The following is a 19,278-nucleotide window of genomic DNA, read 5'->3' as shown; positions in this document are numbered from 1 at the left end:
AGGCTCTGAGCAACCTGCTCTAGTGGAGGATGTCCCTGATGATTGCTGGGGGGTTGGACTAGATGACTTTTGGGGGTCCCTTCCAACCCAATCCACTCTATGATTCTATGGGGCTTCTACCACCTCCCTGGGCAAAATAAAAGGGGAGGTACTATATAGACGACGGAGATTGGAGTCAACACAGCTGACCAATATGATCGAGTATTGTTCCTTTATAGTTCCAGTATTGCAGGCTGATGGTGCAGGCCTATGGTGCGAGTATTGCACAGTAAAGTAAAGCATAGAGGAAGAAGAGAAAGGAAAGGCAGAAGTGCATAGCAAGGGAACTTCTACAACTTATGTAAACTCAGAGTGCCCTGTTGGCATGGCTTCATTGGTTCCCTAGGAGTGACCACACATCACACTGTTATAGATTATTGGTCCAACTACTAACAACACAACGAGGTTGTTGATGCAGGTGCATGTCCTGTTGTCCCAAGATAACTGTCCATGTTTATAGCTACCAGTGCCCTGTTTTAGTTACATGCTGCAGGCACAGCACTGTTTTGCTACACTGCTAGCTGGCTCTGCATTTATGCTGAGCATGGCCTGCCATCATGTCAGGCTCTAGGCCTGCACTGCCAGATTGCTCACACTGCTCATGGCTGGCATTGCCACAGTACTACATGTGTTGAAGTTTATAGGAAATTGTGCTACTGGCTTTACTCAAGTAGTGATTTCACATTAGAGATTAACTGGTGTACAGAGTTACACAAAAGTGCAGAACTTTGTTTCAACTTAGCTATAATCAGGTTCAATAGACATTTTGCCATGAACTTAAACAGGAACAAAAGTAAGACATTGCTGCTTTGAGGGTCTTACTCCATGCATTAACTACAGCAGGTGTGGACTATTATTAATACTTATGTTACTATTAGACATATTCCCACAACTGCACCACTGCACTAGATGTCTGCAAGGTATCAGCTCCCGTACAGCTGAATGTACATTACTATTCCAAGCATTAATGTTGCTACCTGGAGTAGTGCCATCCAAATACTGTGCCCTCCTCATTTCTATCAGATGACTTTAGTACGATCAGCAGAGGCTTTCAATGACACCAGATATGGTCTGCATGACACTGAAGGGTTAATCCCTCTGCTTTGAAAACCACTAGAGCTCTGCTACTACACAAGAACAAATGTAGGCCACAGGAAAAGAAGGGAGACCATCCAAGACATCATCTTGAGGGTTTGGTAGAGCAAAGGGGAGGTCATGGTGACTATGGTAGCTGCAGTTGGCCTTTGGGATGTGGTAGTTGCTAATGCTGGGAGAAGAATTGTCAATGTTTGGTCATACCTTAGGACAAAGTGGAAAAACATGGCAGAGTTTTTCATGCAGTGAGAACTGTAGGACTGAAAGCTACTGCATGCCCCTTACTCCTTAGTGCAGCTGTGGGATCTGTAGAAGGCTCAGAAAGGCAGGAATGGTACAAGTAATGCTTGGGAGAGAAACAAACGTCCTGAATGGAATTTGCAAAGTGCATTACTTAAAGGGAACTGCTGAAATATGCTCATTCAGAAGGAATGTGCTTGGAAAAACAGAAACCAAGGGTCACCCAAATTTGGAAATCTAAGAAGTTTTAGGTGATGGAAGCTATGTTCCACCTTCAATTATCTGTAGAATCTCTAGACAAACCTCTCCTAAAGAGCCATCAGGCTACTGCATTGAGACTTTGGAGAAATTGATTTTGAGAACATTACATTTTCCAAATGAACTGAAGTTGGAGATGGAGGAAAAGTGATCCATTTCCTTTTAGAGCAAAGTTTCAGCCCAGAATTTGAAGGCAACTGTCTCTCATTACAGCTAAGTCTGTCAGTTGGTTGCTTGTCTGTGTGAGCTTTGCATACCCCCAAGTTCTCGCTATTCAAGGTTTAGATTCATCTTTGCAATCACTTTAGAAGTGGTGCCACGTCACTTCAACTGCTATAGAGCATCCATAAATCTCAATGTTAAAGAGCAAGAGAAAGAAGATGAAGAAGCAGGAGGGAAGAGAAGAAAGTCCTGATGTTTTCCTACCCCAGGGCAGGGCCTGAAGAAACTAAGAGAAGAGAAAAAAGGAAAAGGAGGAGGTAGAGGACTGGCTCACTTACCTCTGAAATCTCAACACCACTGCAAACCAATATTCAAAGGTCTGCAGAAAACAGAGGAAAGATAATGGAGGGAATAAGGCAGAACTCAAGATGGGAGAACATGACAGAACACAAAGAAAAGGGGCAGAACAGCACTGGTTATGGTTGTCCTGAGACTAGCTAGCAGGTTAGGTAACTGAAAAAGAAAGAGAAATGCACCATACCTTTTCTTTGTCACTGGCTTCTCGAGCCACAGTAGAGCCCTGAAACAGAAAAAATGGATCTAAAAATGTGCATATGCCAGCAACTAATTTGAAAATGTTACGACAACAGGTCAAAAAGTGGATGAGCTGCATCCTTTGGAACCTGAGAGCTGTTTCAAAGAAAGGTGACACAATAGGTAGAGTGCCCAGGGCTGCTGAAACTGCTGCAGTCACATGAAGAAGATATTTCATGAGAGAAGAAAGATGGATTAAATCCTCAAATGCTCTACATCTATTGTCCTCCTGACTGCTGGAGTTTCTTCCTCATGTCTCAGGTGCAACCTGCTCTGGGTGAACCTGTTCTGGCATGGGGAGTCTATGGGCCTGCTCTGCCAGGGGCGTTGGACTCAATCTCCAGAGGTCCCTTCCAACTGCTAACATCCTGTGATCTCCAGAGGTCCCTTCCAACCCCCCTCATTCTGTGGCTCTGTCTCATCCTCCTTTTGAGACTATATCACCCTGGAAGTTCAGTTTGTTTGGCAGACTTCTCATCTTTTTGTGCCAATTTAGCTGCATGATTATGGACTAGCCTATTCTATAGGGATATTTGGACATGTGTCATATACATTTGTAAAGGATGTCACACAATATAAACACAAACAAATACTGAAAAGATCACGAAGTACAAACAAGAATCAAGCACCCTCTGAGCAACATTATGTCAAAAGAAGAGCTGAGACCAGCTGTGGATACACAAGATTTACAGTGCTTGCCAAAGGCATTTGGGATATTTAATTATTACTACAACTTAAAATATACTTTGGGGCTTAAAAGGCAACAAGGTGCTTTCTGAATCAGCTGGATGTGGGCGGGAAAAAAAGGCTGAATATGTTTCCTTGCAAACTTCTTGGAGCAGGATCACACCTTTAATTATCCAGCCTTTGCTTATCACAATTACACTGCAAGACATAGTAACTACAAACATAAATGGACAGCGAAAGATGGGGAAAGGAGCTTTGCCATTTGTTGGAATGTCTGCAACACATAAGGAACTGCTGGAGTGAGTCATATTAGTTTAAAGAATGTGAGGATTTCCAACCACAGCTTTTTATGCCATGTTTGATTCTGTTTGCAGAGAGAAACTTGAAAAAAAACCAACTTAGAAAGGATGGAGAGCAAAAGTCTTAGCTGTTATGTATGGCCCAGCCAGCAGGGATTCCACTGCATTAATGTTAACTGATAATGACAGAGTCATAGAATGGTTTGGGTTGGAAGGGACCTTAAAGATCACCTAGTTCCAACCCCCCTGCCATGGGTAGGGATACCTTCCACTAGCCCAGGTTGCTCAAGGCCTCACTGAACTTGGCCTTGAACACCACAACCTCCCTGGGCAACCTGTTCCAGTGTCCCACCACCCTCACTGGAAAGAATTTTTCCCTAATATCCAGTCTAGATCTACCCTTCTCAAGCTTAAATCCATCCCATTCCATAACAAAGCCTGGTGAGAGTCTGACATTTTAGTCTGCTGTGATAAACCTTTCATGTTGTATTCTGTGCTCCAAAAGACTACGGGGCCTGAAAAAAGATCAGCTGAAGATCTAAGTGGAGGGAAAAAAGAAAGAAAAAAAAAAAGGGTTATTCACTATTGTAAATCTACTTATTAACTGTCAAATCTGACACTGAAGTAACTTTAGTATCATAGCATCAGTCAGGGTTGGAAGGGACCACAAGGATCATCTAGTTCCAACACCTCTGCCATGGGCAGGGACACCCCACACTAGATCAGCCTGGCCAGAGCCTCATCCAGCCTGGCCTTAAACACCTCCAGGGACGGGGCCTCAACCACCTCCCTGGACAACCCATTCCAGGGCTTCACCACTCTCATGGGGAAGAACTTCCTCCTCACCTCCAGCTTCATTCCATTCCCCCTAGTCCTATCACTACCTGAGATCCTGAGAAGTCCCTCCCCAGCCTTCTTGTAGCCCCCTTCAGATACTGGAAGGCCACAATGAGGTCACCTGGGAGCCTTCTCTTCTCCAGACTGAACAGCCCCAACTCCTTCAGTCTGTCCTCATAGGAGAGGTGTTCCAGCATTAGCAGAATGCCTCAAAGTGGGCAGGAAAATACCTTTGAAATCCTGTTCCAATCTGTGGTCTCAGTATCCACACAGGTAGAAACTTGGGCTACAAGTGAGCTCTAAGCAGGGGTCAAAACTATTCCTTGTGAAAAAGGACTCTGAACCTACTACTACAGATGCTGCTGCAGCAATGAAAATGAGGAAAAGGTCATTTATAATCTATGCAGTCAGACTATAGCCCTGCACAGTGGAGGAGTTGGTTTTGAAGAATGTGATGTTGATGTTAATTTCGAATGGCAAGAGAAGTTTATCTTTAAGGCAATTCTATCCAGCTGCACAAAGTGTGTACAGAGCATTCACAGAGCAAAACAACAGCAAGAGCTTTTGACACTGATGCTGAGAACATGCTGTATGTAATCTTGTTGTGCAGCTACTGGAGAGTAGGAGAGGATGGTGCAGTACAGAGCATTAGAACTGCTAAGCAAATGTCTTAAAAGAAGTGGTTCAACACATAGAAATTAAATGCATTAGGAAGAAATGGGCTTCTAAGGGCAGATTTGATGGAGGAAATTAAAACACAATCACTTAGGCAGAAAGACTAAGACTGTATTTTTTTGGCATTAAGCACTGTAAGCCTGAAAAAAAGATAATCTGAACACCAAAGTGAAGGGGGGAAAAAAAAAAGTAGATATATAATAGCAAAAAAAACCTTCAACTGTTGGCAAAATTGCAGTAAGAAGCTAAACCTTCTGGAATAAAAGCAAAGCATGTCTTTAGGATAAAAGCAACAAGTGTTGGCTTTTGAAGAGCCTTCTCCTTTTATCTCATTTTTAAAATGAGTTTGTAGTAGTGATGTACTTTGTCAGGAGGACTTTACTGGTTTAAGTGATGATAATATTTAGCTATTTTATGAAAGCCCTCTGCAGAACCAGCTGTGGCTTTCCAGAATGCTGAGAAAATCCTATAGGAAAGAGAATTATTCTTGGGCTTTTGTGAAGGGTTTTACCTTCAACCATTATTTACACTGAGCAACCACACTCTGTTTAAATGCTTTGCATAAGGAAAAATGGCACGATACAAATAAATTGCCACAACTTCTACACGGCCACCCTCCAGTTCCGCTGAAGCTTGGGGCAGAGATAACTCAGTTAACCACTTAAGACCACTCTTAGGATGCCACACATGGAACTGAATTAAAGTCCTGAGCAATGTTCAAGCATCAGCATAATCTAACGTGTACAGTTATTTCATCAGTGGTTATTTCTCACCTTTAAGTCATATTTTCTGTAAACAGATAAGCGATGGCTGAAGACATTCCTCGTGACTATCATATACACTTCAACTCCATCGACAGTCAGCCGGTACATGCCCAAAAACTGGGGCAGAAGTGTGTTCCCATGACATTCCACAATAAACTGCAAAGGCAAAAGAGAAAAAACACACCATAAAGCACACCAAAATGGGGGTGGAAACATACTAAATGCATACACAGTTAGACATTTCTTAAATTCAAACCACTCAGAAGCAAGGTATTTTATTTGCTGGATATAGATTTGTGTGGAGATGAACCTGCCAAAACATCATGCCAGATCAAGCATTGATTCACAGAATGGTTTGGGTTGGAAAAGACCTTGAAGATCACAGTCTCACAGTATCACCAAGGTTGGAAGAGACCTCAAAGATCATCAAGTCCATCCTGTCACCACAGACCTCATGACTACTAAACCATGGCACCAAGTGCCACGTCCAATCCTCTCTTGAACACCTCCAGGGATGGTGACTCCACCACCTCCCTGGGCAGCACAATCCAATGGCTAACAACTCTCTCAGTGAAGAACTTTCTCTTCTTCATCTCCAGCCTAAACTTCCCCTGGCACAGCTTGAGAATGTGTCCTCTTGTTCTGGTGCTGGTTGCCTGGGAGAAGAGACCAACTCCCTCCTGGCTACAACCTCCTTTCAGGTAGTTGTAGACAGCAATGAGGTCTCCCCTGAGCCTCCTCTTCTCCAGGCTAAGCAACCCCAGCTCCCTCAGCCTCTCCTCACAGGGCTGTGCTCAAGGCCTCTCCCCAGCCTTGTTGCCCTTCTCTGGACACCTTCAAGGGTCTCCATGTCCTTATTAAGCTGAGAGGCCCAGAATTGGACACAGGACTCAAGGTGTGGCCTAACCACTGCAGAGTACAGGGGCAGGATGACTTCCCTGCTCCTGCTGGCCACACTATTCCTGATGCTGTCCAGGATGCCATTGGCCTTCTTGGTCACCTGGGCACACTGCTGGCTCATGTTTAGGTGACTGTCAATCACCACCCCCAGGTCCTTCTCCATTTGGGAGCTCTCCAGCCACTCTGACCCCAGCCTGTAGCTCTGCATGGAGTTGTTGTGGCCAAAGTGCAGCCCCTGGCACTTGGACTTGTTGAATGCCAACCTGTTGGACTCTGCCCATCTGTCCAGTTGGTCGAGGTCCCTCTGCAGAGTCCTTCTGCCCTCTAACTGATCAACAGCTGCTCCCAACTTGGTGTAATCTGCACATTTGCTGATGACTGACTCAATCCCCTCATCCAGATCATCAATGAAAATATTAAAGAGAACAGGGCCCAGCACTGATGCCTGGGGGACACTGCTACATCTAGTTGCAACCCCACTGCTGTGGGCAGGGATGGTTTCCACTAGATCAGGTTGCTGAAGGCCTCATCCTGCCTGGCCTTGAGCACCTCCAGGGAGAAGGCATCTACAATCTCCCTGGGCAACCTGTTCTGGTGTCTCACCACCCTCACTGGAAAGAATTTCTTCCTAATCTCCAGTCTAAATCTGCCCTCCTCAAGTTTAAAGCAGGTCATCCTACTTTTAGGCCAGTGTATAACTCTTAATTTCTATAACAAAGAGGAGGCTCCACTTGACAGATCTTTCCACTTGTATGGTCTCAGAGAGGACACCTAACACAGATCATGTACTTTGTGCTGAAGTAGAACCCCAACTATTTTATTGAGCATCACACTGTTGTACTTTATACTCTCTTGTCCCAGGTAATTTTTATTTTCCATGTTTCTCCACTCTCAGTATTTGCTTGCCATGAAGAACATTTATAGTGCTGTTGCCAGCAAAGGGTATTATTTATTATCATCAACTTTCTGCTAGTTCCCCCATGATGGCTGCATTTCAGGGTCAATAGAGTTGAGCAGTGAAGTGCAAGATTCCTGTATTTTTTCTTGTTTATGAATCATTAGATTTCCTTAAGGTCACCATATTCCACTCCAAATGGGCTATTAACCTTGAAAAGATTGGCCACCTGCACCTAAAACCTGTCTGTCTTTTCTAAACTAATTGCTCGCCTCACAACGAATAGTTTGAATCTCTGTTGCAAAGACTACTTGAGGAAGCATGAAAGAGAAGAGAGAACTACTGAAGAGTGAGTATTGATTCCCAGAATAAAAAGGCTCACATTGTATTAATCCCCAACCCAACTCAAACATATCCACTTGTATTTTGTGGAACCAAGAAAAAGTTAAGGCACAAGGATGAGAACCTGAACCGGCCTCACCAGGTTCCCTTTTAGCCTTATTACCGAGTGGTAAACAGAAGATCATGGAGAAAATATATAAATTCAAGGCCCAAATAGAATCACAGAACCACTTCAGCTGAAAAAGACCTTGAGGATCATTGTCCAGCCATTCTCTAACAAGGCTGGTGCTGAACCATAGAATCAGTCAGGGTTGGAAGGGACCACAAGGATCATCTAGTTCCAACACCTCACACTAGATCAGGCTGGCCAGAGCCTCATCCAGATCCACCCTGGGCTTAAACACCTCCAGGGACAGGGCCTCAATCACCTCCCTGGACAACCCATTCCAGGGCTTCACCACTCTTATGGTGAAGAACTTCCTCCTCACATCCAGCCTGAATCTCCCCACCTCCAGCTTCATTCCATCCCCCCTAGTCCTATCACTACCCGATATCTTAAGCCATGTCTCTCCACACCACACCTCTTCATCTTTTCAACTTCTCCAGGGATAAGGATTCAACCACCTCTATGGGAGCCTGTTCCAGTGGCTGAGAACCCTTGCAGTGAAGTATTTGAGAGTCATGAAAATAATCCTGTCCAGCAAGAAACAAAGAGAAGCAACAAACTGGAATTTGTTGCCTGTGAATTGAACATAATTTTGACTCTCAGCTCTGACAGGTGAGCTCTGCTGAACCTTGCGGGCACAGTTGGTGCTGCAGTACTCCTTTTTGTCTGCCCCATAGCTGTGGTGGAGGTTACAACCATGAAAGCAGACAACATGACATAGTTGTGATGTAGTTGTGCCACCTTGCAGCAAGGCATTTTTAAGCTTAGATTGCCTGTGAATGGGCAAAACATCTTGAACCACTGCAGAGGATCAGCGAATACAAATCAGAGCCTTAGGAAGGGAATATGATTGTATGCCCCAGAATACTAAGGACTTTGACAGCACAAGGCCACAACAGCAATGTCAGCCCAGAGCAGTGCACAGAGATCAAACACTTTGTTCTGTGTTTGAAAGATGCAGAAGCTTTAAGCTGGAGTTCTTGAATTGGAGAAATTTCAACCACAGGGCTGTCATCAACCTCACAAAGCAGTTATGTGACAGGATAGATAGCTCATTGTGACCACCAATAGCTTCCCTTGGAGATCTGATTATAGAGTGAAATTGGAACCATTAATGCTGAGGTTACAGAAGACTTGTTTAAAATACTAATCCCTATTAGTACTACATTGATTACTTTGCTATAAACATCAAGTACTTACAATAACAGAATGGTTTTGGCTGAAAAAGAACTTTAAGATCATTGAGTCCAATCATTATCTAACTCTACCAAGTCTTGGCATACATCCTAAAGGTAAATACTTCTCGAATGCTTTACAGAAGTTGGGAAGGGGTGTTCTTATAAAAACATATACTAAGTAATTCCTTCTCTGAGATGATTAGGTTCTGTAGGGATGATTAAAATGAATCTAGCTTCCCAGAAGAGTTTGGTAGCACCGAATTCCAGGCCACAACTCCTTAATGGATCCAACCATTCTTCATCTTACAGCTGTTAAGTAGAGAATTTGAATGAAAAGAAAGACTATTATTCCAGTTTTCCATACAGGGATCTGAGAGGCAGAAATGTGATCCCACAAAGAGTTTGTGACACATGAAGGAACGGCAGCAAGGCATCCTGAGTACCAGACTAACACCCCCCTGCCCTTCCTCTCAGCTTCTAGGGTCACAGTCTTGCCACTCAAACCCTCTCTTCCACCCCACCTCTTGCTAACTCTGGTTATAACCTCTCTGGTACTGAGTGCCCCCATCTGCAAAACAGCAATGTCATTAACCCAGAACATGTGTGACACAACCACTGTAATCACTTAGAATAAATAAAATATCAGCAGTGTACAGCCCCCTACCAAATTCTCCTGTACTGGGTAACAAGGCAAAAAAGGCAATTAATGAGAGTCACTTAAGTCCTGTTGCTAAGCTAGGAGTAGCTGTTTGCCAGCACTGTTGCTTCACTTCAGTGTTTTGCAAACTGGCCTTCTACAAGGGCAATGTTACTAGCATGCAACACAGGACAGGAAAAGCTCTGCTAGTATCACCCTTCACTTAATAAAAAGGGACTTGGCTGTGTTCTTGCAGACTCCTGAGAGACCTTCTCAAAGCAGAGCATGTACCACAACGACTGTTTCCTGCTCACTGCTGACTGCAGTCACTTGTGCCATGGCAATTTAAAGAAAAGCCCCTAAAATGTCTTCACTGTTTCCCATGGCAGCATTTCTTATCTTGATAGGGAGACAAAGGAAAAGAGGTAGGAATGCCACTTGCTTTCAGCATCTACAAGGTTGGTCTAGAACTTCCTACCTTTGAAACTATCAATCCCCCAATATCTGCATCCCAGAGGAGGCAAAACGTGTCATCTGCTTGGGTGGGAGTCCAGCAGGACTTGCACTGGTGACTGTGGCTGGCAGACTTTTCAATTTGTCCATCTTGATATAAATGAAGTAGCAATTTAGTCACCACAAGGTGCTTTTTAGGAATGATTTCCTGAAGTTTCCCACTCACAGCTGGAATAAAAGTGAGCCTAGAAAATAAGCCAGTACATGCTTAACAGGACTGCTGAACTTCAGTGAAAGGAAAAAATAAAACCTTTCTCTCCTCTATGCTAACTCTCTCTAAAAAGAGCATTGCAACAATTCTGCCAAGCAGCCTTGCTAAATAAAAGTGCCATACTTAGCCAACACATTTACAAGTCCTTGCATGCAGTAACAAAATCCACCTTACTTAAAGAGTGTTTCTAATAAACACCCCCTCAGGTTTTGTCGATTCAGACAATTTTCATTTTGCTGCACAGCATGAGGGCAACATTACCATTAACAAAATAAACCATCACCAGCATCTTGACCTATTTTATCAGCTCTGCAGCACAGGCTTCAAAGACATCCTTTTCTGAGCTCTCTTGAACTCCACGCTTAAAGCCGAAAAGTAGCAAGAAATTCTTTCTGGCCCTAAATTCTCCTTTCAGTAAACACAGCTTCAAGATTCCTTCATGAGAAGAGAACTTTTCCTATCTCATTTTACACCAAAAATAAAGATTCTCAGCTTCTTGCTTCTCTGCAGTAATGCCAGTAAAGTATCAAGATGACTAAAAGGTAACACAGTGCACATAGTTTATGCCATTTTGGCCTCCTTTTGGAAAAACACAGGGTAGAATTGCCAGGTTTGCTTCTTCTCCTCCTCCTCCCCATGGAAATAAGCTGTGGAATGATTTGACATAAGTGAGGACTAAATCCTGAGTGACACCTATCTTAGTTCCATGGAAACTCAGCATTCCTATTCCTCACAGGCAGCACTATTTAGCGAACATTGATGCAGCAATACACAACATGCTTCTTCCTCCTCTCTTACCCCTTCCAACAGTTATCTACATCCTGATGAAGGTAACCACACTTGAATATCCATGTGCTTATGTGACAGGTCTACACATTCATCAGGATGCTTTCATTAAAGGAAGTGAATGGCAAGCAATATAATATTTTCAAATCACTTGGGACATTGTGAAGGACAAGACATTGATATTCCTTTTTTTTCCTGACTAATCTTTCTCTTTCAAATCCTCTGGCAAGCCATCAGAAACATCCTCCACAATCATATTATGTGCATTGACATGTGCAATCATGCCCCCCATGAAGGTTGAGAAGATCTCCAGTTATATCATGTTTCAGCGTATTCCAGTTATTGCTATTTTCTTGAACCTTAATAATTTAATGGAAAACTATCCACTGGGTATTTATGCAATCATAGAATCTTTTGTTTGGAAAAGACTTGAAGATATTCAAGTCTGGAGAAGAGGAGGCTCAGGGGAGACCTGATTGCTCTCTACAACTACCTTAAGGGAGGTTGTGGACAGGCAGAGGTTGGTCTCTTTTCCCAGGCAACCAGCACCAGAACAAGAGGACACAGTCTCAGGCTGCACCAGGGGAGGTTTAGGTTGGGTGTTAGGAAGAAATTCTACAGAGAGAGATTGATTGCCCATTGGAATGGGCTGCCTGAGGAGGTGGTGGAGTCACCATCATTGGAAGTGTTTAGGATGAGGCTTGATAGGGTGCTTGGTTGCATGGTTTAGTTGATTAGGTGGTGTTGGATGATAGGTTGGACGCGATGATCTTGAAGGTCCCTTCCAACCTGGTTTATTCTATTCTATTCTAAGTCCAACCATTCTATTCCCCTACCAAGTCTGGTGCTAAACCATGTCCCTCAGCACCACATCTCTGCCTATTTGAAACATCTCCAGGGATGGGGATTCAACCACCTCCCTGTGGAGCCTGTTCCAGAGTGGTGTGACACATTGGAAAGATGAATTAACTGAACTACAGCTCACAGCAGAAAGTTACAGATATTCAAATCATCTAAAGCTGTTTTCTCCTGGTAAGTCATGTAAGAAAGTGGTATCATTTAAAGGAGTGTTCAATAAATACAAGTTTTCTGGTACCAGCCTTGTGATTCACACCCTTGCATTTTATGCTGTTTCAGACTTGGGCCACTGTTAATTTTACCTTCAAAGTGCAATGACATCTAAATGTTACCACCACATGGCATTGCATAGGTTGCAGGTCTGCTATCAAGAACATTATTTATTATCCTTGGTCCTGCTGCAAATGAGTCATTGGCTGTGCTGATTTCTTCTGCATGCTGCACACAGGAGCAGAAGCTTATAGATATAAAACAAATACATAGAAAACATTGAGTACTGTGTCCAGTTCTGGGCACCCCACTGCAAGGAGGACACTGAGGTTGTGGAGCATGTCCAGAGAAGGGCAGCAAAGCTGAAGAAGGGCCTGGAGCACCTGGGCTACAAGGAGCATCTGAGGGAGCTGGGGGTGTTCAGTCTGGAGACAAGAAGGCTGAGAGGAGATGTCATTGCTCTCTGCAACTTCCTGAAGGGAGGCTGGAGTGAGGAGGGGGCAGCCTCTTCTCCTTGGTGTCAAGCCACAGGATGAGAAGAAATATTTTCAAGCTGCGCCAGGGGAGGTTCAGGCTGGATGTTAGGAAATATTTCTTCATTGAAAGGGTTCTCAAACATTGGAACAGGCTGCCCAGGGCACTGGAGGAGTCACCAACCCCTCAGATGTTTAAGCAACCTGTGGACCTGGTGCTTAGGGACATGGCTTCGGGTTGACTCTAAACTGGATTGCAGGTTGGACCTTTGAGGTCTCTTCCAACCCGATGTTTTCTGTGACTCTGTGCTGGTGAAACCCAGGCCCTACCAGAGCCAGTGCAGCCAAGTCTGTTCTGCCATGTTGTACAGTTAGATAATTACCTATGAAATTCCACATCTTTCAGTGAAGATCCTGCTCCTTTTGCTATTCCTTGATCCCTGTCCAGCTCTGTACCCTGCTCTTGGTACAGTTTTGCCCTGTTCTACCTCACTCCCTACCTTTATTCCCTTTCATTTGCTTTCCTGTTTCTTACATATTTTTTCCTCTCCAAAAGTTAAGATTTTTCCCCTGCTTTCATTTTCTCCTTTATGCTGCCATCTCCCCTTTTTACCTCATTCCCTTCTTCCCTTTCTTCCATTCACTTCCCCATCACTCTGCTGTTTGCTGCCTCCAGTAAATGGGCAGTCCCTTTCCTTTTCCACTATTCTCCATTTCTGCTGGTTGCCAGGGAGACAAACAGGCAGTGTAATAGGTTCTGCATATAATTACCAGTGCAGGGAAGAGAATGTGCAGTGAACAGGGACAGCCATCTATAGAAAACCTAAAGGGTACCTGCACTCATGAGTAGTTTAATACTGGAAGGCTTCCATGCTACCAGCTCCCTCTTGTTCACCCGCTTTGAGATGGCTTCTCACTTCCTTTACTGAATTCACCTTTTCTTTACCATCAGCACTGAGGAATAATAAAACTCTTTTGAAGTCCATTCTAATGAAAAAGAAACTAAACCATGTATGCTCAAGAGGTGTTGGTCTCTCTGAGACAGACAAGTTGCTTTCATTTACTTTCAAAAATGTCTATCCTGCCTGTCATCTCTTCCCAAAGAGCACAGGACTCCAACACCAGTTTAGACCAATCTAAGATTTAAAGCAAGCTGGTCTCACTGGGAAGGGCAGGATGTGTCCTGATTTAGACACTTGTCTATGGAATTTTAAGCAACTATCACAAACTTTATAGAATCATAGAATCACAGAATGGTTTGAGTTGGGAGGGACCTTAAAGATCATCCAGTTCCAACCTCTCCACCACAGGCAGGGACACCTTGCGCTAGCCCAGGTTGCTCAAGGCCTCATCCAACCTGGCCTCGAACACCTCCAGGGAGGGGGCATTCATAGCCTCCCTGGGCAACCTGTTTCAGTGTCTCACCACCCTCACTCTGAAGAATTTCTTCCTAACCTCCAGTCTAAATCTCCCCTCTTCCAGCTTCAAGCAATTCCCCCTCATCCTATCACTACAAGCCCTTCTGAAAAGTCCCTGCCCAGCTTTCTTGTAGGTGCCCTTCAGGTACTGAAGGCCACTATAAGGTCTGCCCAGAGCCTCCTCTTGTTGAAAATCATATTTGCAGTTTAGAAAATATTTACATTTATACCAACATCTGCAACAGGGTATTCTGAGGGAACTGGGGTTGGCTAGTTTGGAGAAGAGGAAACTAAGGGGAGATGGCATTGCTCTCTACAACTCCCTGAAAAGAGGTTGGAGCCAGGGGGGTGATGGCCTTTCCTCCCAAGTATCATGTGATAGAACAAGAGGAAACGGCCTCAAGTTGTCCCAGGAGAGGTTTAGGTTGGATATTTGCAAGAATTTCTTTCCTGCAAGCATGGTCAGGCATTGGAACAGGCTGCCCAAGGAAGTGGTGGAGTCACCATCCCTGAAGGTGTTCAAGAAACATGTGGCCGCAGCACTTTGGGACACGGTTTAGCAGCCATGATGGTGTGGGGTTGCTGGTTAGAATCAATATCTTAGAGGCCTTTTCCAACCAAAACATTTCTATGATTCTATCTTGTCATTAAATGCAGACATAAGGCTGCTCTGTCCATGGTGGACTTCACAGTCTAGTCAAAAAGAACAAGATGCTGTGCAACTTCAAGCATGAATTAAGACATTATTCCCCCAGCTGGCTTAGAACTGGTGGGCTTAAGGTTTTGTTGGGCTTTATAACAAAACTTTGCCAGAGAAAATAATGATCTTTAGCGTTCCTACTCAGCACTGAAAGTGTCAGACTCATCTGATGAGCTGACAGAAAGTGTCAGTGTTTAGACTGAAGCATTCACCATCTGTCTGAGGTTGTGGGCCTGACTGCCACTGAAAAAAAATCCACCACCAAAAAGGCATCACATGAGACAGGGTAAACAAATGAATGCAACTCAGAATCTTGGAGAGCAACCATAATTTACAATTGTCAGAGCTATTATTTACAATTCAACAGTTGGAATTTACAATTACCATATATATTTAGGCGCTGTTTCTATAGCAACTCCTCCTGACACTCCTCCAAGCTTGGCTCACTTCTAGTTATTTACACATTTCTATTACGTAGCCTTAGGCTTTGCATTTGGCCTGTCTGAATGATCTTTTATTCTTGATGAGTTTAAAGAGTGGTAATAGTACTGTAAAGTTGTGGTGCACCTAACTTGATGACTTTTAGAACAGAACAGAACAGAATAGAATAGAATTAACCAGGTTGGAAAAGACCTTTGTGGTCATTGAGTCCAACCTATCACCCGACACCATCTAATCAACTAAACCATGGCACCAAGCACCCCATCCAGTCTCCTAAACACCTCCAGTGATGGCGACTCCACCACCTCCCTGGGCAGCACATTCCAATGGCCAATCTCTCTTTCTGGGAAGAACTTCTTCCTAACACTGACCCCATCCTGTAGCACTGCATGGGGTTATTGTGGCCAATGTGTAGAAGCTGGCACTTAGACGGGTTCAATCTCATGCCCTTGGACTCTGCCCATCTGTCCAGCCTGGCAAGGTCCCTCTGCAGAGCTCTCCTACCCTCTATCAGATCAACTCCTGCCCCCAGCTTGGTGTCATCTGAAAATTTATTGATGATGGACTCAATGCCCTCATCCAGATAATCAATAAAGATATTGAACAGGATGGGGCCCAGCACTGATCCCTAGGGGACACCACTAGTGCCTGGCTGCCAGCTGGCTGTAGCATCATTCACCACCACTCTCTGGACTCGGCCCTCCAGCCAGTTCCTAACCCAGCACAGAGTGCTGCTGTTCAAGCCACGAGCTGACAGCTTGGCCAGGAGTTTGCTGTGGGGGATGGTGTCAAAGGTCTTGCTGAAGTCCAGGTAGTCTACATCCACAGCCTGCCCCACATCCACCAGGTGTGCTAAGCAATAGTATTGGGCTCTACCCAAAAAGGTTAGCTTAGTTCACACTTTTTTTTTCACTCCTAAGTTGCTGTTGTTTCCTGAGAGTAACTCATGTGCCCCTCCATTTAAGAAGGACATTGAGACACTTGAATGTGTTCAGAGAAGGGCAAGGAGGCTGGGGAGGGGTCTGGAGCACAGCCCTGTGAGGAGAGGCTGAGGGAGCTGGGATTGCTTAGCCTGGAGAAGAGGAGGCTCAGGGGAGACCTTCTTGCTCTCTACAACTACTTGAAGGGGGGGGGTTGTAGCCAGGTGGAGGTTGGTCTCTTCTCCCAGGCAACTAGCACCAGAACAAGGGGACACAGTCTCAAGCTGTGCCAGGGGAAGTTTGGGCTGGAGGTGAGGAGAAAGTTCTTCACAGAGAGAGTTGTTAGCCATTGGAATGTGCTGCCCAGGGAGGTGGTGAGGTCACGTTCCCTGGAGGTGTTCAAGAGGGGATTGGATGTGGCACTTGGTGCCATGGTTTAGTTAGTCATGAGGTGTTGGGTGATAGGTTGGACTTGATGATCTCTGAGGTCTTTTCCAACCTTCTTGATTCTATTCTATGATTTGCCTAAAATCCCAACTCAAGCAGGATGATAAGAAGGATATAAATCCCCTCCTATTAAGTATGGCATTTTTAGATGATTTTTAGAGGTTTTTCTGATTTCTGCAGCTTTCCACGTTATCCTAACAGATCTTGGGGCTAAGAAAATTAGTTCTTAAGGAATTCAGTAGGAATACTGAATACTGAAAATTAGTTCTGAAGGCTGTTGATTATTTCTGAGTCCTGCCCTCCTACCCCTCCATGCCCTCCACAGAAATGATACACTGGCACAGTATGACAGCCACCAAGGCTGATTGGAGGGAACTCCACTGCTCACTCTTGATGCTGCTGTTCATGGAAATCTGCATCAGCAAAACCTGTTTGAGTTTTTATGGGTTTGTTAATTAACAGGAATTTTACACTCATATCAAAACTTTCATTTCTCCTGTGACACAACTTTAATTGTTTGAAGTCTGTTGTTAGGAGAACGTTCAGTGATCAGATTAGGAGAAAAAATGAGGTCATCTGCACCACTCATTTACACAAACACAGATGTCTCCAAGACAACTCAGAATAAAATAGCTCCAAGCTTGGGAGTCCATTAGCTGGAAAAAAGACAATCTTCCTAGTAAGGAGGAGCTTATGACCTCCAACTTTGTACATCATTTTACTTACAGCTAGCTTAGATCATAGAATCAATAAGGTTGGAAAAGACCTCAAAGATCACCAAGTCCAACCTGTCACCACAGACCTCATGACTGCTGAACCATGGCACCAAGTGCCATGTCCAATCCCCTCTTGAACACCTCCAGGGATGGGGACTCCACCACCTCCCTGGGCAGCACATTCCAATGGTGAACAACTCTCTCAGTGGAGAACTTTCTCCTCGCCTCCAGCCTAAGCTTCCCCTGGCACAGCTTGAGACTGTGTCCTCTTGTTCTGGTGCTGCTTGCCTGGGAGAAGAGACCAACCCCCTCCTGGCTACAACCTCCCTTCAGGAGCAAGAAGGTATCCCCTGAGCCTCCTCTTCTCCAGGCTACACAACCCCAGCTCCCTCAGCCTCTCCTCACAGGGCTGTGCTCAAGGCCTCTCACCAGCCTTGTTGCCTTTCTCTGGACACATTCAAGAGTCTCAATGTCCTTATTAAACTGAGGGGCCCAGAAGTAGACACAGGACTCAAGGTGTGGCCTAACCAGTGCAGAGTACAGGGGCATGATGACTTCCCTGCTCCTGCTGGCCACACTATTCCTGATACTGGCCAGGGTGCCATTGGCCCTCTTGGCCACCTGGGCACACTGCTGGCTCATGTTCAGCCTACTGTCAACCAGCACCCCCAGGTCCCTTTCTGTGTGGCTGCTCTCAGCCACTCTGACCCCAGACTGTGGCACTGCATGGGGTTGTTGTGGCCAAAGTGCAGCACCCAGCACCTCGACTTGTTGAATACCATCATGTTGGACTCTGCCCATCTGTCCAGCCTGTCAAGGTCCCTCTGCAGAGTCCTTCTACCCTCTAACAGATCCACACCTGCTCCTTAACTTGGTGTCACCTGCAAATTTAGTGATGACTGACTCAACCCCCTCATCCAGATCATACTGTAGATCAGATATTTAGAAGAGTACAGCCTTCTGAATTGCAGACACACGATGAATCACTCATGCCAAAGGGGAAAAAGTCTGAAGTGACTCTTGATGACTGACATTCTAATCTTTAAGAAGGGATCCCACACCCTGATAACAATTAGGGTATTACCTGATGGTATTTCTTCAGTATGTTGTGCATTTCTGCTACATCTTCACTGGTTATAGTCTTGATGATATATCTTTTGTCGTAAGAGGTATGAAAGCGAGCACCACTGCGTGCTTGGGAATCATTAGCCAGGGGTGCACTTCTCGTCAATGAGTTCTGTCAATGGATTGAAAAACAAAACAAAAAGCAGCAGGTCAGACAAAAAGAGGCAACTTTTAATCAGAACTCCAGAACATTTGCATTCAGCTTTAAATCTCTTTCGATACATCAAGCGCTGAGCGGAACTCTGCAAAGCATGAAATCACAGCCTGCAGTATCTTGACAAATCACTTCCAGAAACACTCTTGAGGACAAAATGTTTAGGGGAAGGTGTTGCCCATCAGTGCTTCAAAAATCATTCTCCAAGTGGAATGAGAATTGATTGCAGTTTGTTACATAGACATTAGCAGTTTTGGGGATGAAGCCATAGCTTTCAGAAGCCAAAAGGAACGCTGGATTGTATCACAGCAACTACAGAGGATTCATTTGTAGCAGTGGTACCACTTTAAAGCTTGAGCAGGTTTTGCTCTTGGGCCAGTGTGATCTGGTCCACAAACAAGATCACAGCTGGATTTCTGAGTTCTAGTACCAGGGCTACCCTAATTTCTAGTGATAAGCAAGCAATATTATTGTACAGTAGCTCCTTTTATAAACCAGACCAAACTTCTTACAGACTCAAGAGGGGAAGATTAGTTAT

The 19,278-nt window shown here is 44.6% G+C and overlaps 1 protein-coding gene across 1 annotated transcript in view; it reads right to left on the bottom strand.

Annotated features, from left to right (window-relative positions):
• Positions 1 to 19,278, bottom strand: part of PIP4K2A (phosphatidylinositol-5-phosphate 4-kinase type 2 alpha) — a 135,210-nt gene that overhangs the window by 21,314 nt on the left and 94,618 nt on the right. Inside the window, exons 4-6 of the mRNA XM_068146331.1 lie at positions 18,546 to 18,698; positions 5,660 to 5,806; positions 2,336 to 2,374 (exon numbers count right to left, since the gene is read on the bottom strand). Of these exons, the coding sequence (XP_068002432.1) occupies positions 2,336 to 2,374; positions 5,660 to 5,806; positions 18,546 to 18,698 (339 nt within the window). The remainder of the gene's footprint in view (positions 1 to 2,335; positions 2,375 to 5,659; positions 5,807 to 18,545; positions 18,699 to 19,278) is intronic.

The sequence above is a fragment of the Melanerpes formicivorus genome, unplaced genomic scaffold (assembly GCF_026170545.1).
Source record: "Melanerpes formicivorus ecotype bairdi unplaced genomic scaffold, bMelFor1.0.p_v2 SCAF_13, whole genome shotgun sequence".
Taxonomy (NCBI): domain Eukaryota; kingdom Metazoa; phylum Chordata; class Aves; order Piciformes; family Picidae; genus Melanerpes; species Melanerpes formicivorus.
Note: the sequence above shows the minus strand (reverse complement) of the source record. Positions and strands in the feature narration are given on the sequence as shown.